At 38.7% G+C, this 27,086-nt stretch overlaps 1 protein-coding gene across 1 annotated transcript; it reads left to right on the forward strand.

Moving 5' to 3' along the window:
• Nucleotides 1-1,499: 1,499 nt before the first annotated feature.
• SDHAF4 (succinate dehydrogenase complex assembly factor 4) lies at nt 1,500-23,763 on the forward strand. The gene is made up of 3 exons (XM_055330851.1): nt 1,500-1,644; nt 13,377-13,526; nt 23,334-23,763. The coding sequence occupies exons 1-3, from the start codon at nt 1,581-1,583 to the stop codon at nt 23,441-23,443; spliced, it is 324 nt and encodes a 107-aa protein (XP_055186826.1). The 5' UTR covers nt 1,500-1,580; the 3' UTR covers nt 23,444-23,763.
• Nucleotides 23,764-27,086: the final 3,323 nt, after the last annotated feature.

The raw sequence follows: 27,086 nt of genomic DNA on the forward strand, positions 1-27,086 counted from the left end.
GATAAATAATAGTAATCTTATTCTGATTAATAGCCCTTCTAAAATGGGAGCTTTTTTTTTTTTTTTTTTTTTAAGCAATGAGATCCAAACAATCTTATGTTTTGGGGTGATTTGAGAAGTCCTGTTCCAAAGAACTATTCCAAAACCTTTACAGTCCCAGTCCCTGATCACATGACTAAGCCAGAGCCCATAAAATTATGTAGATTTTTGTCTCAAGCCACGTCTCCTTCCAGGCAAAGTGTACAAGATAAAGTTCAGGCCTCCAAGAGGATCTTTCTCTCTCTCTCTCTGCTGTTCCTTGAGAGCCTCTGTTAAACAGGGCTCTAAATGCCAAGGCAGTCCATTAATAGCTGAGTCAGTATATTTAGCAAAGCCATTCTTAATCCAGCTTTGAATTTTTTTCCCTCAGTCAACCGGTCACAAAGAATTCATCACTGAACTGTAGATATAGCTAAGGGTCAAAAGCATTTATAGGAGCTAACTGCTAATGAAAATTGCTTGGGTTTTGTTTCTGGCCTTGTTTTGTATATACTTGCTCTTAGTGAAAGGGCTCCTTATCCTGGAGGATCAGATAACTCCCAGGTCACGATGAGAAACTCAGATTGTCAGACATTGCCAGCACCCAACAGCTAGCCCAGAACTTTTCTGAAAAAATAAGAATCTAGGGACCTACACTGTGATTCTGTAAGGATTTCCACAAGTTACATAAAGCCTCCCGATCTGCCACATATGCTCCAAACGTCATTGGAACGGTTGGAATTTATGGGCCAATTGCACTGGCCCACTTCCCCTGCAGCCTGGACCAGATGGCAAGCCTTTTCTTGCTCTGCTCTTCATTCAAAATTGTCATCTTTCAGGTCATCCGGTCAATGCGTCAGAACCAACGAATTAGTTCACTGAACGAACAGTCCTTTAAAAAATAAAAGAGAACTGAACAAGGAAAGAAAGGCTATTATCACACGGGCAAAAGAGCAAAAAGTGTGCTTCATCTTTGCATACTATGAAAGGGATCTTTCAAGAGACCATTGTCTTAGATTGAGAGGAACGCATGGAATTATTCCCTCATCCAACCTCAGTCATAATTTGGGATTTTAAGCAGCAGGAGGTCAGGGTAGTTCGAGTCGCTCTCCTTGAACCTTTTTTTTTTTTTTTTGATTTTATTTATTCATGAGAGACACGGGGAGAGCAGGCCTGACATGGGACTCAATCCCCGCTCTCCAGAATCACGCCCCGGGCGGAAGGCAGGCGCTAAACCGCTAAGCCACCCAAGGATCCACCTTGAACCTTTTCCTTACAGACGGCCCGGAACCGGAGCACGGATTTTTAGGAACAGCTCCTGATGCCCCGCCCCGCCCCGCCCCGCCCCCCTGCCCACCAAGCAGGTCCCGCCCACCAGACAGGCCCCGCCCCTCAGCACCGCCCACCAAGCAGGTCCCGCCCCCTCCGTACACAGGCCTCCACCCAATCAGACGCAGGCCCCGCCTCGCGAGAGCTCCGCCCCTCCTGCGGGGTGGGCCCGGGTCGGCGCTGCTGGTTCGCTTTCCCTGCTGCGCCCCCAGGACTGTGTGGGAATTGGCGCCATGACTGTATCGAGGCTGGCTCGGTTGCTTGGCTGCGTCCCGGCCACCGCGTGGAGAGCGGCAAGTAAGGCGCCAGGTCCCGGGGCCGAGGTCGCGGGGCAAGGTCGCGAAGGCCCGGCGCCGCGAGGAAATCCTCCCTCGGTGTAAGCAGCGCGTGTCCCGGGAGTCTGAAGGCACCGGGTGCTGCAGAGCTTCTCTTCTTACGGCTCGGCCGTCCAGTTCTTGGTGCGGGGCAGGTCCCTTCAGCACCCCGGATCTCAGGGGTCGGACTAGGGCTAGAAGACCACCCGGGCCCTTCCCGCCTGCGGGACCTGCTTCCTTCCGGTCCCTGCGCAGGAAGGGCTTGTTTCCTGGGGAGCTCTCGGGGCTCTCTAGGCTTTGGCGCCCGTGGAAAAAAATGGGAAAGAGGGCCCTTTGGAACAAGTGTCATTCATTTACTTATTTAATTTACACCAAAAAGGATTTGTGGTAGTTTACGGTCTAAATAAATTGGAAAAGTGCAGAGGTGGGTCAGAGTTGCAAATTAGTATAATAAAGTTAGATGAAGCCAAGAATTGTTAATACAAAGAAAGAATGCGTGCTTTCAGTAAAAACCGGCCTTTTTTGTTGTAAGGTTTTCTCAATATTTTAGATTTGACCCAGAAAAGATCCTTAGCATAGTTTTAATTGAGGACATCCTGGAGAAATTGTGGAAGTGGAAAACAGAATTAACTACCCTGCATAGTAATAGGCCCCAGATCTCTGTGCAGTTTGTTTTCGGTAAACATTTCTCCCCAAACATACTACTTGTTAATTGTAAACATTTTAAATGGTCCAGGAATGAATAATAAAGGGAAAGCCCCGCCTTATCCAAACTCCACAGGTAGTGACTGCAAATTTATTGTGTGTTCATTCACTGTCCCTTTCTCACTTGTGTTAAAAACTTAAGAGTGGAGTATTTGATACCAAAAACGTACGACACGTGTAAGTTATGAAGCAAAGCATACGAACCCTTTTTCCAATTTAAGAAATAGAGTATTTCTGTTACCAAGAAGTTCCCAGGATGCATCTTCCTCAGGCAGTGGGTCTTTATAGTAATAGCTTCCTACCATTTGTACTTACTTTACTTGCTTTCTTCAACTAACAGCTGTATTTTGAGCTTCAGTCCATATTGATGTGTGAGATTGTGGTTAATCATTCAGTTGTGAGAGTGTATCATACAGTTTTTCCATTCTTCTCAGTGGACATCTGGGCAATTCTGGAAACACGAGGATTGGCTGCTACACATTCTTGTTATGGGTGGTCTAATACAAGGAATGGAATTCCTGGAATATATGGTATAGGCCTTTTCAGTTTTCTAATACGATGCCAGGTTGTAAAGGCATTTCCATCCCTACTGGCAATTACACTCCTACCAGCAGAAACATCAGTTCTTGCTCCACATACTTGTCAACATTTGATAATCATCAGGAAGTTTGATTTTTGATTGAATAGGGTATTGAAATGGTATGCCATTATGATTTTGCTTTTGGATTTTGTATCCACTGTCCTGGCTAAATTACTTTTCTAACTTCTCTGATTAGAGAAGTCAGACATCTTTTCAAATATTTATTCGCTTTCTTGATGAAATCTCTTCATTTTCTTAGTGGATTGTTTGTCTTTCTTATTTATATTCTTTACATATATTTCAATACTAAACCTTTTTTAGTTCTGTAAGCGGCAAATATTCCAATTTGGGGCTGTTCTTGTCACTCCGTAGTGTTTTTTTTTTTTTTTAAAGAAAATCATATACAACAGCAGAATAAAATAATGGCTCTGCATGTACAGTCACACAGCTTCAAAAGAAAGGTGTATTTTTTTTTCTTAAGGAAAGGTGTCTTTTGGTAAATAGGTAACCATAATATCGTTGTAATTTTGTATTGATCCTTTTGTTTATTGTCCGTGCTTTGTGATCTTGTCTAAGAAAGCCTTTCCTACCCTGAAGTCAGTTATTCTCCTGTTTTCTTTTCAAAGGTCTATAGTTTTGCTTTTTGTATTTAAGCCTTTATTCTACCAGGATTGATTTTTTTTAGAAGTTTTTACTTATTTATTCATGAGAGACACAGAGAGAGAGAGAGAGAGAGAGAGAGGCAGAGACACAGGCAGAGGGAGAAGCAGGCTCCATGCCGGGAGCCTAACCTGGAACTTGATCCTGTGTCTCCTGGATTGTGCCCTGGACTGAAGGCGGAGCTAAACCGCTGAGCCACCCCGGCTGCCCCAGGATTGATTATTGTGTATGGTGTGAGGCAGGAAACCAATTTCATTTATTTTCCATGTCAATAATCTGTTGTCCCAGGTCCATATATTGGGCCTTTTCTTCATTGATATGATGCTGTCTTCAGTCAAGTTTACATAAACATATAGGCATGGGTTTATTTCTTGGCTCCCTTTTCAGTTCTGTTGATCTAATTGTCTATTCCTGTGCTGATATCACCTGTCTTAATAACCATACCTTTGTAATAAATCTTGATATCTACTAGGGTAAATCTGCTCATTCTGTTTTTTAGAGTGCCTTGGCTATTCTTAGGTATCTGCTTTCCATATCAAATTCTTAAAAGGGGGGGAGGGGCACCTGGTGGCTCAGTCAGTTAAGCATCTGTTTTCCTTTGCCTCTGCCTGCTGCGGGCCCTGCTTGTGTGCTCTTTCTCTCTGTCAAATAAACAAGATCTTTAAAAACAATTCTTAAAAAAAAAGTTCCTGTTGGGATTTGATTAACCCTGCTCAGTATTTTTTTAAATTATCATTTTGTGATTGCTGCTTATGTATAGAACATAATTATTTATTCCTTTTGTATCCTGTAACTACCTAAATTAGTTTATTAATGTAAACAATTTATTTGTAGCTAGGGGGGAGAAGGTATTTTGCTAGGTAGGCACTCATATTAGTGGCAAGTAATGAAAATCTAGTTTCTCACTTACTAATATTTGTCTTTTTCTTTTGTTTTTCTGTCTTACTCAGATTTCCAGTAGCATGTTGTCGAGGAGTGGTCATCTTGTCTGTAATTGTAAAGGGAATGCATTCATATTTCAAGTGTCATATTAGCTATGGATGTGCCTTTATCAGGTTAACGAAGTCCCATGCTATGTCTAGAAGGGTTTTTTACTGTTGTTTATGTATTTGTCTGGTTTTTAAGACTGAATAAATCTTGAAATTTACTGAATTCATTTTTTTTCATCTTCTCAGGGTGATTACATCCTTTTTTTCCTTTAAATCTGGTGAGTTGGTGAATTGTAGATTTTACTAATGCTAAATCAATCTGGCATTCCTAGAAAATACTCAAATTGGTCATGATTATATTTTTAATATGATGTTGAAATTGATATGCTAATATTTTGTTTTGAAATTGGCCTGTAATTTTCCTCTTTTGGAATTTCTTTTCTGCTTTCAAAGGTTAAGTTATTCTAGCCTCATATAGCGAATTCAAGAGTCTTACTACCCTTTTCTCTTTGTCATATTTTGTTTAAAGAAATTATTCATTCTTTGAGTATTTGGTATAACTTAACTACAAAACCATCTGCTCTTTGAGGCAAGATTTTTAAATTACTGGTTTAATTTCTTTAATGGTTGTTGCGTTGTTTATCAGCTTTTCTCTTCAGTCAGCTTTAATACATTTTTCTAGAAATCTGTTTATTTTATACACTTTCATTTTAGAGGCATAAAGTTCCTTTTTAAAAAATATCTGCTCTCATATATAATTATGTAATCTCTTGTCTTCATATTATCTATTTTGTGTGCTCTTTTTTTTTTTCTTACTAGCCTAACCAAAGACTTCACAGTTTTAATCTTTTAAGGGAACCAACTCTTGCTTTTGTTGATTCTCTCACTTGTATGTCTTTTATTCATGTTACCATTTTCTTCTCTAACTGTGGTTCTTTTCCTTCCATTTTCTGTGTGTCTATCTCTTTAAGACAAAACTAAAAACGTGGAAAGAGTTTTTACATCTCTTATGGCTCACATGGCTTAGTTTGGACTATGATAACAAATTGCCGAAGAGTAGGTGGCTTCCACTCCAAACATTCATTTTTCACAGTTCTGGAGGCTGGAAAGTTTAAGATCAAGATGCCAGGACATCTGGTCTCTGGTGAGAGCCTGCTCCCCGGTTTGCAGATGGCTACTCTCTCATTGTCTACTCCTGTGGCAGAGAGCAGAAAGCCACAGCAAGCTTTCATATCTCTTCTTTTTAAGAAATGGGTACTAATCCCATTCGTGAGGGTTCCACCCTCATCACCTAATCATCTCAAAGCCCCACCACTTAATATCACTGTGGGACCCAGGAAATTTAACAAAATCCCCTACCCGTGGACAAGCAGAGCAGGACTGACTCTATTTTGGGCTGCACCCGCCTTGTGCTGACCTGCTTATTACTTAGGGCACTGCCCCGCCCTAGTCAAGACCAGGGCACACCCTAATCGGAAATCGGCTCAGTGATAGGCCAGTTCAAATGGATACTTTAGGGTAAAATGTAATTCAATCGGCCACCTGCGAGTGGACCAGCATGACTGTGCAACTTTCTGCGTATCCCATTGGCCACTGGCCCCCCTATAAAGTTGCTAAGCCTCTTAGTCTCGGGGTCCAAGTCCCGGCTCCACTGTGTCGGGTATGCTTGGACCCAGGCTCGAGCTTGTAAATAAGCCCTCGTGTGTTTGCATCCGTGTCGGCTCCTTGGTGGTTTCTCGGATTCGCAATCTTGGGCACAACAATCACCACATTAGGGGTTAGAATTTCAACATATGAATGAGGGTGGTGTGGGGGACACAAATCTTCAGTTTCTAACAATGGTCATTTTTTTTTTAAACATGTACTTCTTATATGAACAGCATGTGGCTGGGTTTTGTTTTGTTTTTTGGAGTCTGACAGTCTATACCTATTTAACTGGAGAATTCACTTCATTTATAATCATAATTATTGATATAATTGGCTTTATTTCTACCAACTTACTTTTTACACCTTCTATTTGTCATACTTGGTTTGAATTAAATATTTTCTTCTCCCATTATTTTTTCTCTGCTGGTTTGGAAGATATACATTATCTTTTATTGGTTACCTTTGAAATCTAAATGCATACTTAAGGAAATCTAAAGTTAACACCTTCTCCTAAACAGTACAAGGTATAAAAATGCTTTGAATTCACTCACCCTCTACCTTTGTTGTTCAGCGTTTTAGGTGTGTATATGTGGAGATGGGATTTTGGTTTTGATAAACCCACATCATAGTTTTTATTGCAATTTTATACAGTCATTGAATAAAACTTCCATTTTCTCTCTATTCTTATCACACACTTCACTTTAGGATCATTTTCTTAAAGTAAATTGCTTAGAAGTTCCTTTCGTGGCAGTCTTTTGTGATGGTCTCTTAGTGTTCTTTTTGATATGTGTCTTATTTTTAATCTGAAATCTGGTTTCTGGGATCCCTGGGTGGTGCAGCGGTTTGGTGCCTGCCTTTGGCCCAGGGCGCGATCCTGGAGACCCGGGATCGAATCCCACATCGGGCTCCCGGTGCATGGAGCCTGCTTCTCCCTCTGCCTGTGTCTCTGCCTCTCTCTCTCTGTGACTATCATAAATAAATTTAAAAAAAAAAAAATTGAAATCTGGTTTCTTTGACTTTTTGTTTTTGAAAGGTGGTTTTAATGGGTATATCATTTTCTCATAGCTCTATCTTCTGGCTTCTATTATGGCTCTGGGGATGTTACCTGTCTGTCCAGTTTTTGTTCCTTTATTAGTAATCTTTTATCTGGCTTCTTCTTAGATCTTCCTTTGATCTGGCTTCCTTGTTGGGGCTATCCATTTTACCTTGTGTCTAGATGCATTTTTTTCCCTTTAATTCGGCATTTCTTTATGCTTCCTACATCTGATGATTCCTGTCCGTGGTACTTCTTGTGGTCTTTCCACTATCTCCTTGTGGAATCATGATTAAACAGACAATTGTTAGACCTTCTCATTTTATCCTCCACAGGTTTAAACTTATCTTTGGTTATTTTCATCTTTGTGCTTTTTCTTGCATAATTTCTGAAGAACTTAATTCTAGATCACAAATTCTCTTCTCAACTGTATCTGTTCTGCTATTAGGCCTTTTTTTGAGCTTTACATTTAAATTGTTGTATTTCTAAATTTGTGTTTTAAGTTGGCTTTTCATACATTTCTCCTTTTTGACTTTTTGCCTTGAACACATTAAATAGTTATCTTCTGATTTCAATATGTCAAATCTTTATGGTCTGGTCTTATTTGTTGATTTTACTAACTCTTGTTTTACTGGGATTCTCTCTTGAGACTTTAATGAGACATGGTTTGAGAGGGTATTTCTCCACAGAGGATTTGCTTCTGCTCTTGTCATGTGTCTGGAGCACTGCAACTATAGATGTGGGTCCACTTATGTAAGATGCTCCCCTTGGGCGTTTTTGGACCATGCAAATAGTGTATAATCAGGCATAGATAGGTGTAGTCAGCCAGTAGTTTCAAAATCTGTAGAAGGGCTTCTTTTGTTTCATCTCCACTCAGAACCAAGGTTGAGATGGATACTTGTCCTTCCTTAACTGTTCTCTTCATTTATTGGAAGTTTGCTTCTAGCTCCCTGCTCTTTTGACCAGCAGCATGAACATCACCTGGACATTATTAAAATGCACTGTCTCAAGTCTCACTCAGACCTACTCAGAATCTTCATTTTAACAAGATGTTTTATATGCTCCAGGTGTTGTATATGCACATTAAAATCTTAAGGCTCGGGCAGCCTGGTTGGCTCAGCGGTTTAGCACTGCCTTCAGCCCTGGGTGTGATCCTGGAGACCTGGGATCGAGTCCCATGTCAGGCTCCCTGCATGGTGCCTGCTTCTCCCTCTGCCTGTGTCTCCCTCTGCCTCTTCTCTCTCTCTCCCTCTCTCTCTCTCTCTCTCTCTCTGACTCTCATGAAAAAATAAATAGAATCTTTAAAAATAAATAATAAATAAATCTTCAGGCTCAATTTCTTTTCTGAGTGCTAAGCCTCTAATAGGCTTTTTGTTTTGTTCAGGCTCAGAAGACTCCTCTCCCTACTGTCCTGAAAGCTCTGTACCCCAGCTCTAGGTGAGAAGGATACAGGATATGTAGTGGTTTAAGTGGTTCAGTGGTTCTCTCACTGAATGGCTTTGTTAGTTTATCATTATATACTTTCTAAAAGATTCTTTGTCCGATTAAGAAATTTTTGTATTTTTTTAGCCTTTTTAGATGTTTTATGGCTATGGGTTTTAGACATCTATAATTTATCAAATTACCAGAAACAGAAGTTCTGAAAAGTTATTTGTCGTTCTAATATAATGGTAATTTAGTCATTTTTCCTTTGCTTTTATTATTATTTCAGAAGATCATCTTCTTGCTTGTAATGTACTTGTAAACCCAGTTCTAAATAGGCTTTGGATAAGCCCAAACCACCCGTTGAAGAAGAAGACATGGGCTTTATGGTGGTGATTTTCTTGTTTCTCAAAGAATGATTGTTGCTTTGTTTGTCAGCTATTGCCCTTGTAGTTGAGATAATCAGAAGTTTGGTGAAGGCCAAAATGTAGTACTAACATTAATATACGGCTAATTTTTTAACGATGTGGGAGTCTGGGACTGACCCCCTATGCCATAAAAAGTCCACATATAACTTTTGACTTCCCCAAAATTTAACTACTGATAGCCTACTGTTGAATGGAAGCCTTATGATAATATAAACAGTTGATTAACACATATTTTGCCTATTATATATATTATATTCTTACAATAAAGTAAGGTAGAAAAAATAAAATGTTATTAAGAAAATCGTAAGGAAGGGAAAATACATTTATAGTACTGTTCTGTAAAAAATCCACGAATAAGCGGGCCTGTGCAGTCCAGACCTGTGTTGTTCAAGGGTCAGCTATAATTACTTTTGCTTCATACCTCCTATTTGATAGGCAGAATCCACAGGAGTGGCTCTGGGGCTCCCCTTCACCTCTTTGCTAATACTTAAGACCCAATATAGACCCTTTTTTCTTGATGTCTGCCCTTCAGGCTACTTGTATGTACCTCACTGCCACCTCCTCTGCCTACTTGCTGTGCACAGAATTGTTTCCAAAGCTGTGAAGGTTGTGAGTGCCAAAGAGCACAGTGTCCCCTGTCTTACTGGGTATGGTGCAGACATGAGAGGAATTCTCCTGCTCTGCATTCTGTCACACTGTTACCTGTCTACAGAAGTAGTTCTGTTTAGACCTCTGTGAGTCTTTTGAGAAAACTAGTCTTTTTAGCTTTTTCTTGTAACCTTTTTTCTCTAAGGTAAAGTTCCTTCAGAAATCCTCAAGGCCAGACCTACAGACTAGTTTCTCAGACTTCTACTTTGCTACTCCTCTCTGTTTTCCCACAGTACACTTGTGTTCCCATGCTTTACCAAAATCTCATTTGCACACTGACTTCTGTGTCCCACAGTTAGGCTCAAGTTACTGTTATACTTAGTGCGTGCTCGTAGAGACATACACATTACTTCATTTCTCTGAACCAGCTTGCAAGGTAAGTATAAGTATCCCCATTCTACAAATGGGGAAACAGGCTCAGTGAGATATAGAAACCTTCCTAGGATCACATTGCTAATAAGTGGTGTGGCTGCTTTTGAACCCATGTGGGTGATTCTAGTGCCCTTAGATTGCAAGACCTTTTTGTGCCATTTTTATGAATTTGTGTACTTAGGTATCTAAATACTTAGATTTGGTACATACCAAGTATCTAAATACTTAGATAGTATCTAAATACTTAGATTTGGAACATACCAAGATTAATTTTATACTGAATACCATTTCAAGCTTTGAGTTAAGAGATTTTATTTGCAAAAACAAACCTAAAACAAAAAAATGCTGATTGTATTGAGTCAAGATTAAACACACAGTAGCAGGTGGCTACTAGTATCTGTTAAATACTTGGCTGATTTTTAGGCTTCAAAGTAACTTACTTGATGTACATACAGTAAGACAGACTTGCTTAGTAACCAGATATAGAATCTGATGATTAGCCAGAATAGATGAAAAATCTGTCCACATTTAGAATTTAATTTGTAACTGTTAAAATTCCCCTTTATATATCTATATTATTACTGAATTATTATGACTTAGAAACAACCACTCATGCTTTATAAATGTGTAATATATTTGTTGGTGGATAGATAGTTGGACATTAGATGATGGACACAAGTTTCTATTGTGGAGGATAGCCAAACTTCCTGAATTGGGATATATTGATGTCACATTCTAAAGAGTCTTATGTTTCAGATAAGTGGATAATTAACAAAAAATTCCATGATTTGAACTGAAAATATCTTTCAACTGAGCATGGTTTATGTTCACCAAAATTTCCAGTATAATATTTTTCTAAATAGTCAACCACAATAAACCAAGATCAGATTGTTAGATGAAATATATTAATATAATCAGAAACTCATATTTCTATATTTTCCATTTCTTAAATAAAAATAAATGCTGCCTTATAAGTTATTATTACATGTTTTCCATATACAACTGAGTATGTATATGGAGAAAACTATATTAGTTCTGTAAATCATTGTCATAGCTTTATTAAAACGTTCAGTTGTGTATTTATTTTTTTTAATCCTTGTGTTTTGTGGGCTCTTGTATCTGTGGGAGAATGCTGGTTTGTATTCTAATTGGTCATTCAAACAATTTTTCTACTCACTAAGCTGTATGCAGTAGATAGGCAAATGAACAGCCTGATATACTATTTGGAAATTGTTAATGCAGTTTATATGTGATGTTAACTTTATATAATCTTACCAACAACTCTTACGTAAGTTCCAAATTGGCTGTGGAGGGTGTATATGTATAAAAAGAGATATTTATGTACAAATATTTATGTGCATATATATCTGCATATGTGTGTGTGTGTGTGTGTATATATATATATATATATATATAATTTTTTAAGTAATTTCTGCACCCAACATGGGGTTCAAACTCACAACCCTGAGATCAACAGCTATGTGCTCTACTAACTGAGCCAGCCGGGCACCCCTATATATATAATTTTTTAAAACAGAGGGTATGGTGATGTAGTGATAGCTAGAATGTGAATAAAATACATGTAATGAAAGAAAATTCTAATTATATCTAATGCTATGAGTAGCTTCCAGATTATACTATAATGATGATATTAGATAAAATCTGTCACAATGCTAAAAGCTTTGCGTGAATTATCTCTTTAATTTATTTAGTAACTCATAAGATAGGTACTGTTACCTTAATTTGAGGAAACAGATTTAGAAAGACTAAGTCACTTGACAAAGGTCAAACAACTAATAAGTATTTGTATTCGTTTCTTACTGCTGCTGTAACCAATTATCACAAACTTAGTTGGGAGGCAAGAAGTCTGAAATGGGTAAGAAGTCTCTGGACTGAAATCAGGTATTAGGGGTGTGTTCTTCTGGATGCTCTAGCAAGAGAATCTCTTTCTTCCCTTTTCCAACTTCTAGAGGCTGTTGAAGTTTGTTTCCTCCATCTTCAAACCCAATAATGTCCATTAAGGCTCTCATGCTGCCATCCCTCTGGTTCTCTCTTCCAGTTTTCTTCCCCTTTTAAGGATTCTTATGATTGCAGGGGACCCACACAGATAGCCCAGGGTAATTGCTCTAGCCTAAGGTCGGTCATCTGATTGGCAACCTCACTTCCAACTGCTACCTAAATTCTCCTTTACCATGGAACCTAATCTCTTCATAGGTTCTGTGTATGAGGTTCTGATCATCTTTGGAATTCATTATTCCACTTACCACAGTGGTGTAACTGGAACTGGTCTCCAGCCCTGCCTCTTAAAGGCATTCCTTTAGGAAGTTGAAAACCCAACCCTGAGGTCATTTTTTCAGGATGGCTTTGTACTTCTTGAACATTATCTTAACAAGGGTTGGATAACTTCCATAGCACTGAAAGTTTAGCTTTCTCTTCTCATTTATATGTTGTAAATGCCAAATACATTTCTAAATGTTTAATTGGCAGGAAAAGAGAATCTTGATTAGAATTCAAATATACAAATACTAAATACAATCTCTTGTGATTTAAATGGTAAATATTGTGATTAAAACTTTGTACTATGTAGTTACACTTAATCATCTCATTTCTGGTGTTTGGGGCATTGCTTCACACAGGAATCAGTATTTTACATATAAGTTCTTTCTTTTTTTTTTCTTATAAAGATTTGATTTATTCATGAGAGACATGGAGAGATAGAGGCAGAGACATAGGCAGAGGGAGAAGCAGGCTCCATGCAGGAAGCCCAGTGTGGGACTCAATCCCAGGACTCCAGGATCCTCCCTGAGCCAAAGGCAGACCTAAAACGTTGAGCCACCCAGGTGTCCCTACATATAAGTTTTTTCAATTTTTTTTTTAAGATTTTATTTATTTATCCATGAGAGACATAGAGAGAGAGGCAAAGACACAGGCAGAGGGAGAAGCAGGTTCCATGCAGGGAGCCTGCATGGGACTCGATCCCGGGTCTCCAGGATCATGCCCTGGGCTGAAGGCGACGCTAAACCACTGAACCACCCGAGCTGCCCAGTTCTTTCAATTTTGATAACGGTTAGCTAATTTATTTTAAAGCTCTTCTTTTTAAACTGATAATATGGATTGCTTCTGAGGAAGGGAAATGCTTGTCTGGAAGATAGAAGAAATTTCACTGTATGCCCTTTTGTACTTTTTGTACTGTGATAAATGTGAGTGTATAAACTAAAAACAAATAAAACTGTTAACTTTTTAGCAGAATAAATGAACAGCTCCTAATTTTTCACTGTCTCCACTCTTCAGGATCACCCCTTCTGTGTCATTCTGTGAGGAAAATGAGTTCTCAAGGAGAAAAATCCAAACCTAGTCAACAATCTCTTAAGAAGCCAAAGTTACCAGAAGGTCGTTTTGATGCACCAGAAGATTCTAATTTAGAGAAAGAACCACTGACAAGTGAGTATGGACATACCTCACAGGTATTACAGGTTTGATCTAGACCACTGCAATAAAGCAAATATGGCGGTAAAGCAACTCAAATAATTTTTTTTGGCTTCCCAGTATTTATAAAAGTTATGTTTACACTATACTGTGGTCTATAAGTGTGCAATAGCATTGTGTCTTACAAAACAATATATATCTCTTACTTTAAAAATACTTTATTACTAAAAATAATAGCCATCGTCTGAGCTTTCATTGAGTTATAATGTTTTTCTGGTGGAGAGACTTGCCTCAATATTAGTGGCTGCCGACTGATCAGGGTGATGCTTGATGTAATAATTTCTTAAAATAGGACAGCAGTGAAGTTCGCCACATTGATTTATTCCTTTCATGAAAGATTTCTCATGAGATGCTATTTGATAGCATTTTAGCCAAGTAGAACTTCTTTCAAAATTGGGATCAATCCTCTCAAACCCTGCCACTTTTTTGTGAACTAAGTTTATGTAATATTCTATACCCTTTGTTGTCATGTGAACAGTCTTCACCATATCTTCAACGGGAATGGTTTCCATCTCAAGAAACCACTCTCTTTGCTCATCCTTCAAAAGAACTCCTCATCTGTTTAAGTTTTTAACAAGAGATTACAGCAATACAGTCACATCTTCAGGCCCTGCTTCTTATTGTACTTCTCTTGCCATTTCCACATCTGCATTTACTTCCTCCACTGAAGTCTTGAACCTTTCAAAGTTATCCTTGAGGGATAGAATCAACTACTTTCAAACTCCTTTTAATGTTGATAATTTGGCCTCCCCGTGAATCTCACATGTTCTTCATGGCATCAAAATGGTGAATCCTTTCCAGAAGGTTTTCAGTTCACTTTGCCAAGAACCACCAGAAGAATCACCACCTATGGCAGCTACAGCCTTAGGAAATCAATTTCTTAAATAATAAGACGTGAAAGTCGAATGCCTCCTTGATCCAGGGGCTGCACAATGGATGTTGTGTTAGCAGACATGAGAACAACATTAATCTCATTGAACGCCTCCATCAGAGCTCATGGGGGACCAGGTGCATTGTCAATGAGTAGTCCAATTTTGAAAGGAATCTTTTTTTCTGACCAGTAGGTCACATCAGCAGGCTTAAAATATTCCATAAACCATGTTGCAAACAGATGTGCTGTCATCTAAGCTTTGTTCTATTTATGGAGCACAGGCAGGGTAGATGTAGCATAATTCTTAAATGCTCTAGGATTTGTGGAATGGCAAATGAACACTTGCTTCAACTTAAAGTCACAAACTACATTAGCCCCTATTAGGAGAGTCAGCCTGTTCTTTGAAGCTTTGAAGCCAGGCATTGACTTCTCCTCCCAGCTATGAAAGTCTTTTTCCAATAGAAGGCCGTTTCATCCACACTGAAAATCTTGTTTAATGTAGCCAATTTCATTACTTACCTCAGCTAGATCTTCTGGATCAGCAACTGCTGCTTCACCTTGTGTACTTTGATGTTGTGGAGATGGTGTCTTTCCCATACCAGCTGTTTGCTTTCTTATCATTTATGGTTCACTGAAGTGGCACTTCTCATGTCCTTCAGGAACTTTTCCATTGTCTGCACAATTTGGTTAACTGGTTGTCGCAAGAGGCCTAGCTTTTGGCCTATCTTGTCCTTTCAGCGAGCCTTCCTTATTAAGTTTAATCATGTCTAGCTTTTGATTTAAAATGAAAGAGATGTGACTCTTCTTTCACTTGAACACTTAAAGGCCATTATAGGGATATTAATTGGCCTAATTTCAGTATTGTTTTGTCCCAGAGAGTAGGGAGGCCTACTAGGGAGTAGGGATAGACAAGGGAATGACTGTTAAGTGGAACAGTCAGAGCACACGCAACATTTATCAGTTAACTGTTTTATATGGCGCATGTTTCTTGATGCTCCAAAACTTACAATAGTAATATCAAAGATCACTGACCACAGAGCACCATAACAAATATAATAATAATAAAAAAGTTTGAAATATTGAGAGAATTACCAAAATATGACACAGAAACCCAAAGTGAGCAAGTACTGTTTGGAAAAATGGCACCAGTAGACTTGCTTATGGTAGGGATGCTACAATTTGTAAAAAAATCCGGTATCTGTGAAGCACAGTGAAATGAAGTATGCCTGTATAATAAAGCTTCTCTTGACTTTTGAAGCGTCAGAGTATTTTAGTTATTGAGAAAAAAGAATGAAAGGAACATGTTATTATTTATAATTCTTTTTTAACAGTAATAAAACATTTCACAATGAATAAATTACCATATTGACTACTCTGTGTAGGTTTAAAAAAATAATTTCTAAGCCCCAGTTTTATTTATTATACCCCAGTATTCACATGACACAGTTTATGAATTGAGACCTGTTTTGATGCAAATAACTTGAAAACCACTTGAGCAGACTTAAACAGAAGTAACAACAATATAGGTTGTTATTGGGCTACAAGGTACACAGATGGGATACACCAGGGCAGTGATGCTGCTGGACCTTGGAAAAAGATGGACCTGGGGAGTAAGCACTATATGGAAACCAGGATATTCTGTCTCCTTCTCTTGTCCCTGGTCTTTTTTCTTCATTGTTTTCTGTCATCAGACTGTTCTAAATCACTGGGCAGAAAGAACTGCTCCTAACTGCTATTCAGTTCAATAGAAGAACTAGACAAAATATAGTTGTTTAATTCTAACTCCAAATTTCTTTTTTTTTAATATTTATTTATTTATTAGAGAGAGAGTGAGGGTTGAGGGGGAAGGAGAGGAAGAAGAGAATCTTGAACCTATTCCTTGCTGAGTGTGGAGCCTGAGGCGAGACTAGATCTCAGGACCACAACCTGAGCCAAAACCAAGAGTTGGTCACTCAACCCAACTGAGCCACCCAGACACAACTAATTCCAAATTTCTGAAGAAGAAGGTTCATTTGCCAAGCTTGGATCCGGTGTCTATAGCTAAATCAGTCAGAGTGGCCAGTGGGATGGGTCACAGGTGGAGGCAGTTGTTCTCACCATAGCCATGTGGTTGGAGAAAGAGAAAGGGGATCCCTGGGTGGCGCAGCAGTTTGGCGCCTGCCTTTGGCTCAGGGCGCGATCCTGGAGACCCGGGATCGAATCCCATATCGGGCTCCCGGTGCATGGAGCCTGCTTCTCCCTCTGCCTATGTCTCTGCCTCTCTCTCTCTCTCTGTGACTATCATAAATAAATAAATTAAAAAAAAAAAAGAAAAGAAAGAGAAGGGAAGTTTGGAGAAAGAAAAGGTTTTTTAAGGGTGGTGCAGTTATCACTAAACAGTGTTTTGTATTTAGTGTATATAAAATTTGGCTCATGTCTTAAGGCTCTGTTTTTTAAAGTGTTACTTTATTTTCATTCTATACTCTTTTGTACCTTTGAATTGTAGAAAATGTGCAAGTATTAGCTATTCAAAAAATAACATTTTAGATAGCATAAATGTTAACATACCAGTTTGAAACTTTGACAGGGTTGCCCTGCTTGTCTAATTTTTCCATTCTTCTGAGAGTTAACCGACCTATGCAGTGAAGCATCCTGGACAAGAAGACTTAAACAGAGGATACAGGGACCTCTGTCTGGAACTCTTTAGAATATAAAAGCTTTTCTTTCTGTTCATTCAGTTAAATTTTTCAGTTTATAGTACTTTACTAAGCCCAGTCTAATAATCAGATCAATCAATCATCCAAAATGATGGAGACTTTTGAAAAGCATAATCTAAAGGTAAAAGTCTTCTTTAGTAGTTTTAGCCAAGCCCAAAAATCTAAGAGGAAATTTTTCATTTAAACGTCATACACAAAAGTAGCAATCCCAGAAGTAAACCCTCACATACGTGCTCAACTGGCTTTTGAGAAGGTTGCCAAGATCATTCAGTGAGGGGAAAAGACAGTCTTTTCTATACGTAGCACTGGGAAAACTAGATATACACACATAAAAGAATGAAATTGGACCTTTACCTTATACCATATATGAAAATTAAATATGTCAAAAATGTATTTTTGTTAAGAGATAAAACTATAAAATTATTAGATGAAAATGTTGGGGAAAGTCTTCATGATATTGATTTTGATAGCAGTTTTATGGTTATGACAGCAAACACAGAAGTATATAAACTGGACATTATTAAAATTAAGAAATTTTGGACATCAAATGATATTATCAAGAAAGTGAAAAGATAATGTATGGAATGGTGGAAAGTATTTGTAGATCATATATCTGACAAAGAATTAATATTGAGAGTATATAGAAAACTCCTACAACTCCACAAAAATAACTCAATTCAAAAATAGACAAATGACTTGAATATACATTTCTCCAAAGAAGATATACAAATGACTAACAAGCCCTTGAGAAGATGTTCAGCATCACTCCTTAAAAAATCAAAACTACGGTGAGATACTCCACACCAACTAGGATATTACAATTTAAAAAAAAACTGGAAAACAAGTGATGGCAACGATGTGAAGAAATTGGAACCATCCTGTATTTCTGGTGGGAATGTAAAATGATGCAACTACTATGAGAAATAGTTTGGCAGTTTCTCAAAAAAAGTCAGATATAGAACCTAGCAATTCTACTCCTAAGTATATATTTAAAAGAATTGAAAGCAGGAACTTAAATAGATATCTGTATATCTATGTTCATAGCAGCTTTATTCACAGTAGCCAAAAGAAACAATTCAGATATCCATTGATAGATAAATGGATAAACAAAATGAGTGTGGAATACTGTTCAGTCATAAAAAGGAATGACATTCTGATTATGCTACAATATGGATGGACCTTGAAAACATTATGCTTAGTGAAATGAGTTAGACACAGAGGACAAATACATGATTCCACTTAAATTATGTACCTAAACTAGGCAAATTCATAGATATAAGGTAGTATAGAGGTTATCAAAGTCTAGAAGGAGGGGATCAAGGAAAAGTTTTTGTTTAATGGGTACAGAGTTTATAATGAGGATAATGAAAAACTTGTGGGTATAGATAGTGTGATAGTTACAGACAATTGAGAATATAGTTAATGCCACTGAATTGTATCCTTACAAATGGTTAAAATGATAAATATTATACATATTTAATACAATAAAAAAGAAAAATGCATTTCAAAAGATAATCATCTATTTGACACAATGCTAGGTATTCATTGTAACTTTTGAGTCACTGAAATTTATGTCAAACGTACCGTCTCTTAGAAACTGTTCTAGTAAACATCACCAAAGCAGCAAATGCTTTTCAATCCTCATTTTACATGAACTGTCCACAAGCTTTGGCATTGTTAAATTGTAACCACTACTTCTGGAAATCTCCTGTCTTGGCTTTGGTTATGCTTTGTCCAGTTTCTCCTCCTATTCCTTGAACCATTTCTTTCTGAACTCTATTTTAAGCTCTTCTACTTCTGCTGAAAAGCAGAGATTCAGAAATCTTGGGATAGTCCTTCACTCCTGCTTCTTACCCTGTCCTGGATCCTAGTTTTGTTGATACCACCCTCTTAATATTTGTCAAGCACATCTCTTATCCATCCTACTAATAAAACCCAAATTCAAGCATCTGTCGTTCTGTTGGTCTGTCTTCTTCCCTGTTTCCTTCCTTCTAGGCTTACCTCCCTGCCTCTGATACATATGTCATTCTAAGAAAAATGTATGGATTGTCCCTTTGCAAAGAATAGACTTCATTATTAAGTACTATTATCTTAATAATAAAGTAGGCTTCATCAAGGTAAAAGATATCATTTGCAGCTGAGCACCCTGTTTGATGCAAAGATGAATAAGGGAAATGAGATACATAAATAACTGTGAACAAGACATTGTGTGGTAACTGGAGTAAGAGATATGCCAAAAGAAAGTTCAAAAAAAAAAAAAAAGTAGAGGGGCAGCCTGGGTGGCTCAGCGGTTTAGCACTGTCATTAGTCCAGGGCCTGATCCTGGAGACCCAGGATTGAGTCCCACGTCAGGCTCCCTGCATGGAGCCTGCTTCTTCCTCTGCCTGTGTCTCTGCCTCTCTTTCTTTCTGTGTCTCTCATGAATAAATAAATAAAATCTTTAAGAAAAAATAAAGAAAAGAGATAACATTTGAACTGGGGTTTAAAGGCACAATAAAATCATTAATAGTTAAGGAATGGTGGGGAAATTTTTCAAAAAAGAGAAAGGTATGGTCAGAAAGGTATGGCTCAAATCTGGAAGGCTGAAGTACCAGGTTATAGCATATGGGCTTTATGCAGTGGACAGTGAGGAAAGCTCTGAATGTTTTTGAATGGAGATTATTCAGTTTTACTATAGTATAATCTGCATAAAATAAAATTCACCCATTTTAAGTAAACATTTTGAAAAATTTTAGCAATGTTTATAGTCATGTAACCAATACAACATATACAACAGTTCCACCCCAGAAGGAGCCTCTAGTGCCTCTTTATGATTAGTCTCATTTCCCCATCCCCCTGGCAACCACGAATCTGTTCTCTGTCACTATAATTTTGCCTTTCCTAGGATTTTATATAAATGAAATAATACAGTACATAATCTTTTGTGTCTGGCTTCTTTCACTTAAAGTAATGTGGAAGAGGGATTCTGTTTGGAAAGATTAATTCATCTTTCTATGCAGATTAGGCTGAAGTCATGAGAGTCAGAAAACAGATGAGTTAGAAAACTACATTAGTCTAGTATGAGACTCAGCATGACTCAGGGTGGCACTAGTGAGAGTATAAAGTTTTAGAAAACTGTAGGTCATGATGAGGGTAAAAATTAGGTTGAAGAAACATGAGAGAAAAGCCTCCATAGAAGCCTACAGAAAGGAGAAGCTTGAGAGTGTGGGACTTGGAGAAGGAATGTAGTCAAGAGATAAGTAACAGAAATGGATGGCATAAGTGGACTTGAAGATCATGAGGAAAGAGGACCAAGGACTTCTGTGTCCATAGTATGTGAGGTTACTGATGTGAGTGTTGATATGAGGGATAATGGGAAGAGGTGAAGCTGTGAACCAAGTATTGATCTTATCCAAGAAGATAGAAGAGTCTTTATTACTGGACTGCAGAAAAGCTTTGGGCAAGTGAATGGTGTAGAATTCAAAAGAGGAAAGAAAGGCTATAGAGGTTTGGTGGTAGAAGGTGAAGCTGGAAGTACAGTGAGGCACAGGGATAATCTTAACCCTTTCTTCCCTAGTGCTGTGGAATGAATTGTGTCTCCCTAAAATCCATTTTTGAAGCTCTAACCCCCAAAGTGGTGTTATTTGGTGATGGAGCCTTTGAGAGATAATTAGGTATAAATGAGGTAATGAAAGTGGGGCCCCATGATGGAATTAGTACCCTCAGTAAGAGACAGATAGCTCTCTTTCTCTCCCTGCCTGGTGAGACACAGTGGGGAGGGGCTATCTACAAGCCAGGAAGAGAGTCTTCACCAGAACCCAGTCATGCTGGCACCCTGATCTCAGACTCCTAACCTCCAGAACTATAAAAAAGTGAATTTCTATTGTTGAAGCCACTCAGTATAGTAGTTTGTTATGGCAGCCCAAGCTGACCAAGAGACTCAGTGAGCCCCAGAAATATGGGAGACAGCAGAGCTTCCCTTAGAGACTTTCAGATGTAGTCCAAGAATGGAGTTCTTCAGAAAACAGAATGATAGATGGGGAAGAGTTCATTCACAGTAGACAAAGAATTTTAAAAATAGATAAATATTGGGGATCCCTGGGTGGCACAGCGGTTTAGTGCCTGCCTTTGGCCCAGGGTGCGATCCTGGAGACCCGGGATCGAATCCCACGTCGGGCTCCCGGTGCATGGAACCTGCTTCTCCCTCTGCCTGTGTCTCTGCCTCTCTCTCTCTATCTATGTGACTGTCATAAATAAATAAAAATTTTAAAAAATAGATAAATATTTGAAAAATTTCTAGGTAATTCTCTGTTTTCTTTTTCCTAGAGAGGTATTACATGATTTTAGTGATGTTCATTTAGCTCTCTAAAGAGACACAGTTTAAGGCAGGAAACAACAAATGTTGGAGAGGATGCGGAGAAAAGGGAACACTCTTACACTGTTGGTGGGAATGTGAACTGGTGCAGCCACTCTGGAAAACTGTGTGGAGGTTCCTCAAAAAATTAAAAATAGACCTGCCCTACGACCCAGCAATTGCACTGTTAGGGATTTACCCCGAAGATTCAGATGCAATGAAACGCCGGGGCACCTGCACCCCGATGTTTCTAGCAGCCATATCCACAATAGCCAAACTGTGGAAGGAGCCTCGGTGCCCATCGAAAGATGAATGGATAAAGAAGATGTGGTTTATGTATACAATGGAATATTACTCAGCCATTAGAAACGACAAATACCCACCATTTGCTTCAATGGAACTGGAGGGTATTATGCTGAGTGAAGTAAGTCAATTGGAGAAGGACAAACAGTGTATGTTCTCATTCATTTGGGGAATATGAATAATAGTGAAGGGGAATATAAGGGAAGGGAGAAGAAATGTGTGGGAGATATCAGAAAGGGACACAGAACATAAAGACTTCTAACTCTGGGAAATGAACTAGGGGTGGTGGAAGGGGAGGAGGGCGGGGGGTGGGGGTGAATGGGTGATGGGCACGGAGGGGGACACTTGACGGGATGAGCACTGGGTGTTATTCTGTATGTTGGTAAATTGAACACCAATAAAAATTAATTTATAAAAAAAAAAAAAGAATTGGGGTTCTTTCTAATAGCCGTTTCCTCTCCTGCTCTTCCTGTATACAGAGCAGTAGTTTATGGGCCGAGAACAAGCCTGCGACCAGAATGTCTGAATTCAAACTCAGTTTTACCACATAGTAGCTGTGTGACCAGGAGCATCTTTCTGAACATCTTTGTGCCTTATTTTCCTCATCTGTAAAATGGAGACAATAATTGTTCCTGTCCCATAGGATTATCACAAGGACAAAACAAGTTACTATGAATAAAGTGCTCAAAAGTGGGCCTGCCTCAGGTAGATGGTCCAGTTATGAACGCTCTGTTGATAGTAACAGCTGTTATGTCCATAAATGTCAATATCAGCTAACCATCTGCTGAAGCCAAAACCCTATAATAAGCAACAGTACACGTTGCTAAAATTAATTGAGCATCTTTCTGTACCCGTCACTGAGCTAGATTCTTTACATACATTTAAACATGTTGAAATGTTTAATTCTCAACATACTAAATCAGGTATGATTGTTATACCCATTTTACTGAGAATAAGACTGAGGCATTGAGCCAAAGCATTCCGTTTCAAAACCTTTCAAATCCTATGGATTTGTACTCTGTATTCCCTAAATTCCTTTCCTTCTCCTTTAATCCGTCAGCACATATGCAGCTACTCCCCACACCAAGGCCTGAGAACACTCCAAGAATTTTAAGTAATTAATGTAGGTAATAAAATTCATTGAATATGATAATTGTATCTTGTATCCTGAAATAATTTCTCAAACTTGGGAAAAAGAACTATATTTACAGTTCATTTAAGACTGCATAGTAGGGGATCCCTGGGTGGCGCAGCGGTTTGGCGCCTGCCTTTGGCCCAGGACGCGATCCTGGAGACCCGGGATCGAGTCCCATGTCGGGCTCCCGGTGCATGGAGCCTGCTTCTCCCTCTGCCAATGTCTCTGTCTCTGTCTCTGTCTCTGTCTCTCTCTCTCTCTGTGTGTGTGTGTGTGTGTGTGACTATCATAAATAAATAAATTAAAAAAAAAGACTGCATAGTAATAATGTAGCCAGTATTATCTACTATAAACCTGTCTTCAAAATTGGCCATAATGCCTTTCTCTACTGACTACTGTTTCTGCATCTTCTATTTTTCTTTAGAATTTCCAGATGATATTAATCCTGTTACCAAAGAAAAAGGTGGACCCAGAGGCCCAGAACCTACCCGATATGGAGATTGGGAACGAAAAGGACGCTGTATTGATTTTTAAGCCACATATTAACTTCAGTATCTTTCTCTGAAATGTACATTTGAATTAATTTATTTACAATTATTTTCTTTCTGTATGTCCTTTAAGCCATTGAATTTCTATAGTGTTTTTTAAAAAATAATGCCTTGAAAGAGAATATACTGCTATAAATTAAGAAAGGGGAATAGTTCTACATTAGCACATTAATTTTAATTTAAATATATTGGAGTATATAAATGATGATTAGAGCTGCAAACTCATTTCATCACATTTCAGTTTAATCAGCTACTTATAAAATGCAAATGTAAATAAAATAAGTTTTAATGATTTCTGTTGCCAAATGCTAGGTAATAGTGGCTTTTTAATTGTGTGTCAAGTAATACATTATAGTTTCATAAGGCCACAGTCACAACAGAAACTCTAACTCCAGAGCCAGATACCTTGGGTTCAAATCCTAGCTCTGCTACTTATTAGCCAGTGATCTTGGGTAAGTTATTTAACTTCTCTACACCTCAGTTATCTTTGTGCATAAATTGGAGATAATACTAGTTCTACTGGGGATCCCTGGGTGGCGCAGCGGTTTAGCACCTGCCTTTGGCCCAGGGCATGATCCTGGAGTCCCAGGATCAAGTCCCACATCAGGCTCCCTGCATGGAGCCTGCTTCTCCCTCTGCCTATGTCTCTTCCTCTCCCTCTCTCTCTCTGTGTCTCTCATAAATAAATAAAATCTCTAAAAAAAAAAAAAAATACTAGTTCTACCTTACAGGGTATTGAGATTTTTAAATGAGTGAATATATGCAAACCACTTGGAATAGTGCATAGCTCATGGCTCTCAGTAAGTGTTAGCTATCCTTCAATCTTAAATGTATTTTTCTAAGTCTCTAGGCTTTCTGGGGGAAATATTAAGAAACCAAGTTTGAAATACTTGAACTGAAACTGTTTTATATGAAAATAACATTAAGACATCATTAATTGGAAAATTCGTGATTTTTTGCATGGATGAACTGAGCTGAAATATACACTAGTTTGTTAAACATAAAATTTAGATACAGAGACCCAATATGAGAAAAGCTGGGACTGAAATGGGCCAGCTTAGTCAGTTTTGATGACTCAGAAGCTCTTATATTATGGCCTTTGGATAACTGGGTCAGGAAAAGTCTTGTCCAGTTTATAGATATGGAATGAAGGAAGAATGGGAACTGCTGGGCTCCTCTAAGGGATCCTGTGTTGTCAGACCTTACACGGTGGCAGAGATTGGACCTTCAGCCCCTAGGCCACTTAAATTAGGAAGAAAGGGTTTGAAGGGTCTCTAGAAGACAGCGCAGTGGATTGATAGTGGTGTGATATGATTTTAAATGCAATATTATTTGAGAAGATTTTAGGAGATTTATTAAGAAAGATTAAGATTAAAGATTAAGAAGATTGTAGGAGATTCTTAAGAAAGAATAAACTTTCTTTTTTTTTTTAATTTTTATTTATTTATGATAGTCACAGAGAGAGAGAGAGAGAGGCCGAGACACAGGCAGAGGGAGAAGCAGGCTCCATGCACCGGGAGCCCGACGTAGGATTCGATCCCAGGTCTCCAGGATCGCGCCCTGGGCCAAAGGCAGGCGCCAAACCGCTGCGCCACCCAGGGATCCCAAGAATAAACTTTCTTAAAAGAGTGTTCTCAGAAACAAACTGAGTAGTCTGGTAATGGCCTAGCCATTCAGTCTTTGTATCAGCTCTCAGTCAGCATTTGTTCTTCTAATGGCAGTTACTGTGTATGCTGCTGAGTAATAACCACATTCCTTTAAAAACATTCTATAACTTAGTCATTATGAGTCATTAACTCACATTAGTGAAAGTTTTTATTAGGTTAACATTGCAGAAAGTAGTATGTCACATTATTTGGTATAGTTTTGTTTGTGTTTATGGTATGGGATACAGGAAAGACAACTTAGATACTTCAAAAACTAATATAAAATATGTAACAACCAAAGTGTGGTATTAAGATAATAGAATCCTTAACCCCTGTTAATAGTAATATGTTTCATGACAGCCATCAAATATATAGGTAAAGTTTGGTGGCATGGAAACATTTATGGTCTTTATGACCATCGAACATTAACAAAAAAACGTGAAGACCTCCAAAAGATGATGTAGCACCAATGAAAATGTGTTACTCAGATCTCCTTATATTGGAAACAGAGTTGACTGAGGACCCCAGTTGCTGCACCATGGGATGCTCCCCACCCCCATGTTCCCTCTGAGGCTACACTTCCCCCAGGCTGTTCCCAGCCAATGAATGAGTGTGTTGGCCCACTCCCCTAATGAAAGACATTGGCTCAATAACTCCCCATTAGCCTACCCAGTACTTTCTTGGGACTGTGCTGCTGTCCAAGAGTCTTTCTACTTAATCCTCCTTTCCTTCTTTCTCCCCTTCCCAGCTGTCAGACTCTGTCTACTTTTCCCCTTTATGCCTCAAAACATTTCCCCAGTGAATCTCTCTCACATTTAATCCCATCTTGTCATTTGTTTCTCAGAGAACCCAAACTAACATGGATAGTTTTAAAAGAACAGCTTATAAAAGAACAATTTATTTATTCATTAGAGACAGAGAGAGAGAGAGATGCAGGCTCCTCTCAGGGAGCCTGATGCGGGACTGGACCCCAGGACCCCAAGATCACACCCTGAGCCAAAGGCAGCCGCTCAACCTCCTCAGCCACCCAGGCGCCCCTGCATTCTTTGGTCTTAAGGCCCTTTTATACTCTAAAACTCTTTGGCGGTCCCTAAGTTGTTTAGGGACTTATGTTTAGGTGTGTTATACCTATTGATAGTTACCATATTAGGAATGAAAACTGAATCGCTTAACCAATACTGATTGATCAGTTAGGAAGGAAACTTCCTACTTACTTACTTTTGGCCAAGACCAAGTAAGGAATGAAAACCAAGCAATCTTTAAAATATGTAATTAATTTTAAAATAATCCCATAATTAAGGCACCTGGCTGGCTCAGTCAGTAGAGCATGTGACTCCTGTTCTCAGGGTCCTGAATTTGAGCCCCAGGTGGGGTGTAGAGATTACTTAAAATCTTAAAAATAAAAAATAAAATAACCCCCAAATAAATGCATTACATGTTAACATAAAATAGCATTTTTTGGAAAGATAACTAATAATTTTTCCAAAAAAAAGAAAAACCTAAAAAGAATGATATTGTTTCATATTTTTGTAATTCTCTTTTATATCTAACTTGATAGAAAGCACCTGTATTCTCATATCATCTGCACTCAATCTGTTGTGATAATTGTTTTGAGGTGTATCAAAGAAAAAAGCTGGCTTCACACAGATATGTGGCTAGGAAAGGGAGGCTCTCAGATCCCCTGAAAGGGTCTTGGGGTCCCCAGAGTCCATGGACCACACACTTCAAGGACTGCTGAGCTGATTTAAGTAGAAAGGAGGATACTAAATGCAGACCCTTCAGAAGGGTGAGTAGAACAGGCTCAGCCTCTAAGACCCAAGTTTCAGAACCACACGACAGCACTGACTGAAATCCCAGCCAGCTGCACCTCTTGGAGGCAGGAACCCACCACACTGCAGACCCCTGAGCCTCTGTGGCTGCCACAGACCACACTGACAAAACGAAGCCCTGGTACTTCCCCCTACCATCTAACCTATTTCTTTT

This window comes from Nyctereutes procyonoides, unplaced genomic scaffold, assembly GCF_905146905.1.
Source record: "Nyctereutes procyonoides isolate TBG_1078 unplaced genomic scaffold, NYPRO_anot_genome, whole genome shotgun sequence".
In the NCBI taxonomy this organism is placed as follows: Eukaryota; Metazoa; Chordata; class Mammalia; order Carnivora; family Canidae; genus Nyctereutes; species Nyctereutes procyonoides.

Excerpts from the sequence above, each read along its gene's own strand:
- SDHAF4 (XM_055330851.1), top strand. The coding sequence starts at position 1,581 with ATGACTGTATCGAGGCTGGCTCGGTTGCTTGGCTGCGTCCCGGCCACC. Across the intron at positions 1,645-13,376 it reads CACCGCGTGGAGAGCGGCAA|GATCACCCCTTCTGTGTCAT; the intron begins GTAAGGCGCCAG and ends TCCACTCTTCAG. Across the intron at positions 13,527-23,333 it reads AGAGAAAGAACCACTGACAA|AATTTCCAGATGATATTAAT; the intron begins GTGAGTATGGAC and ends ATTTTTCTTTAG.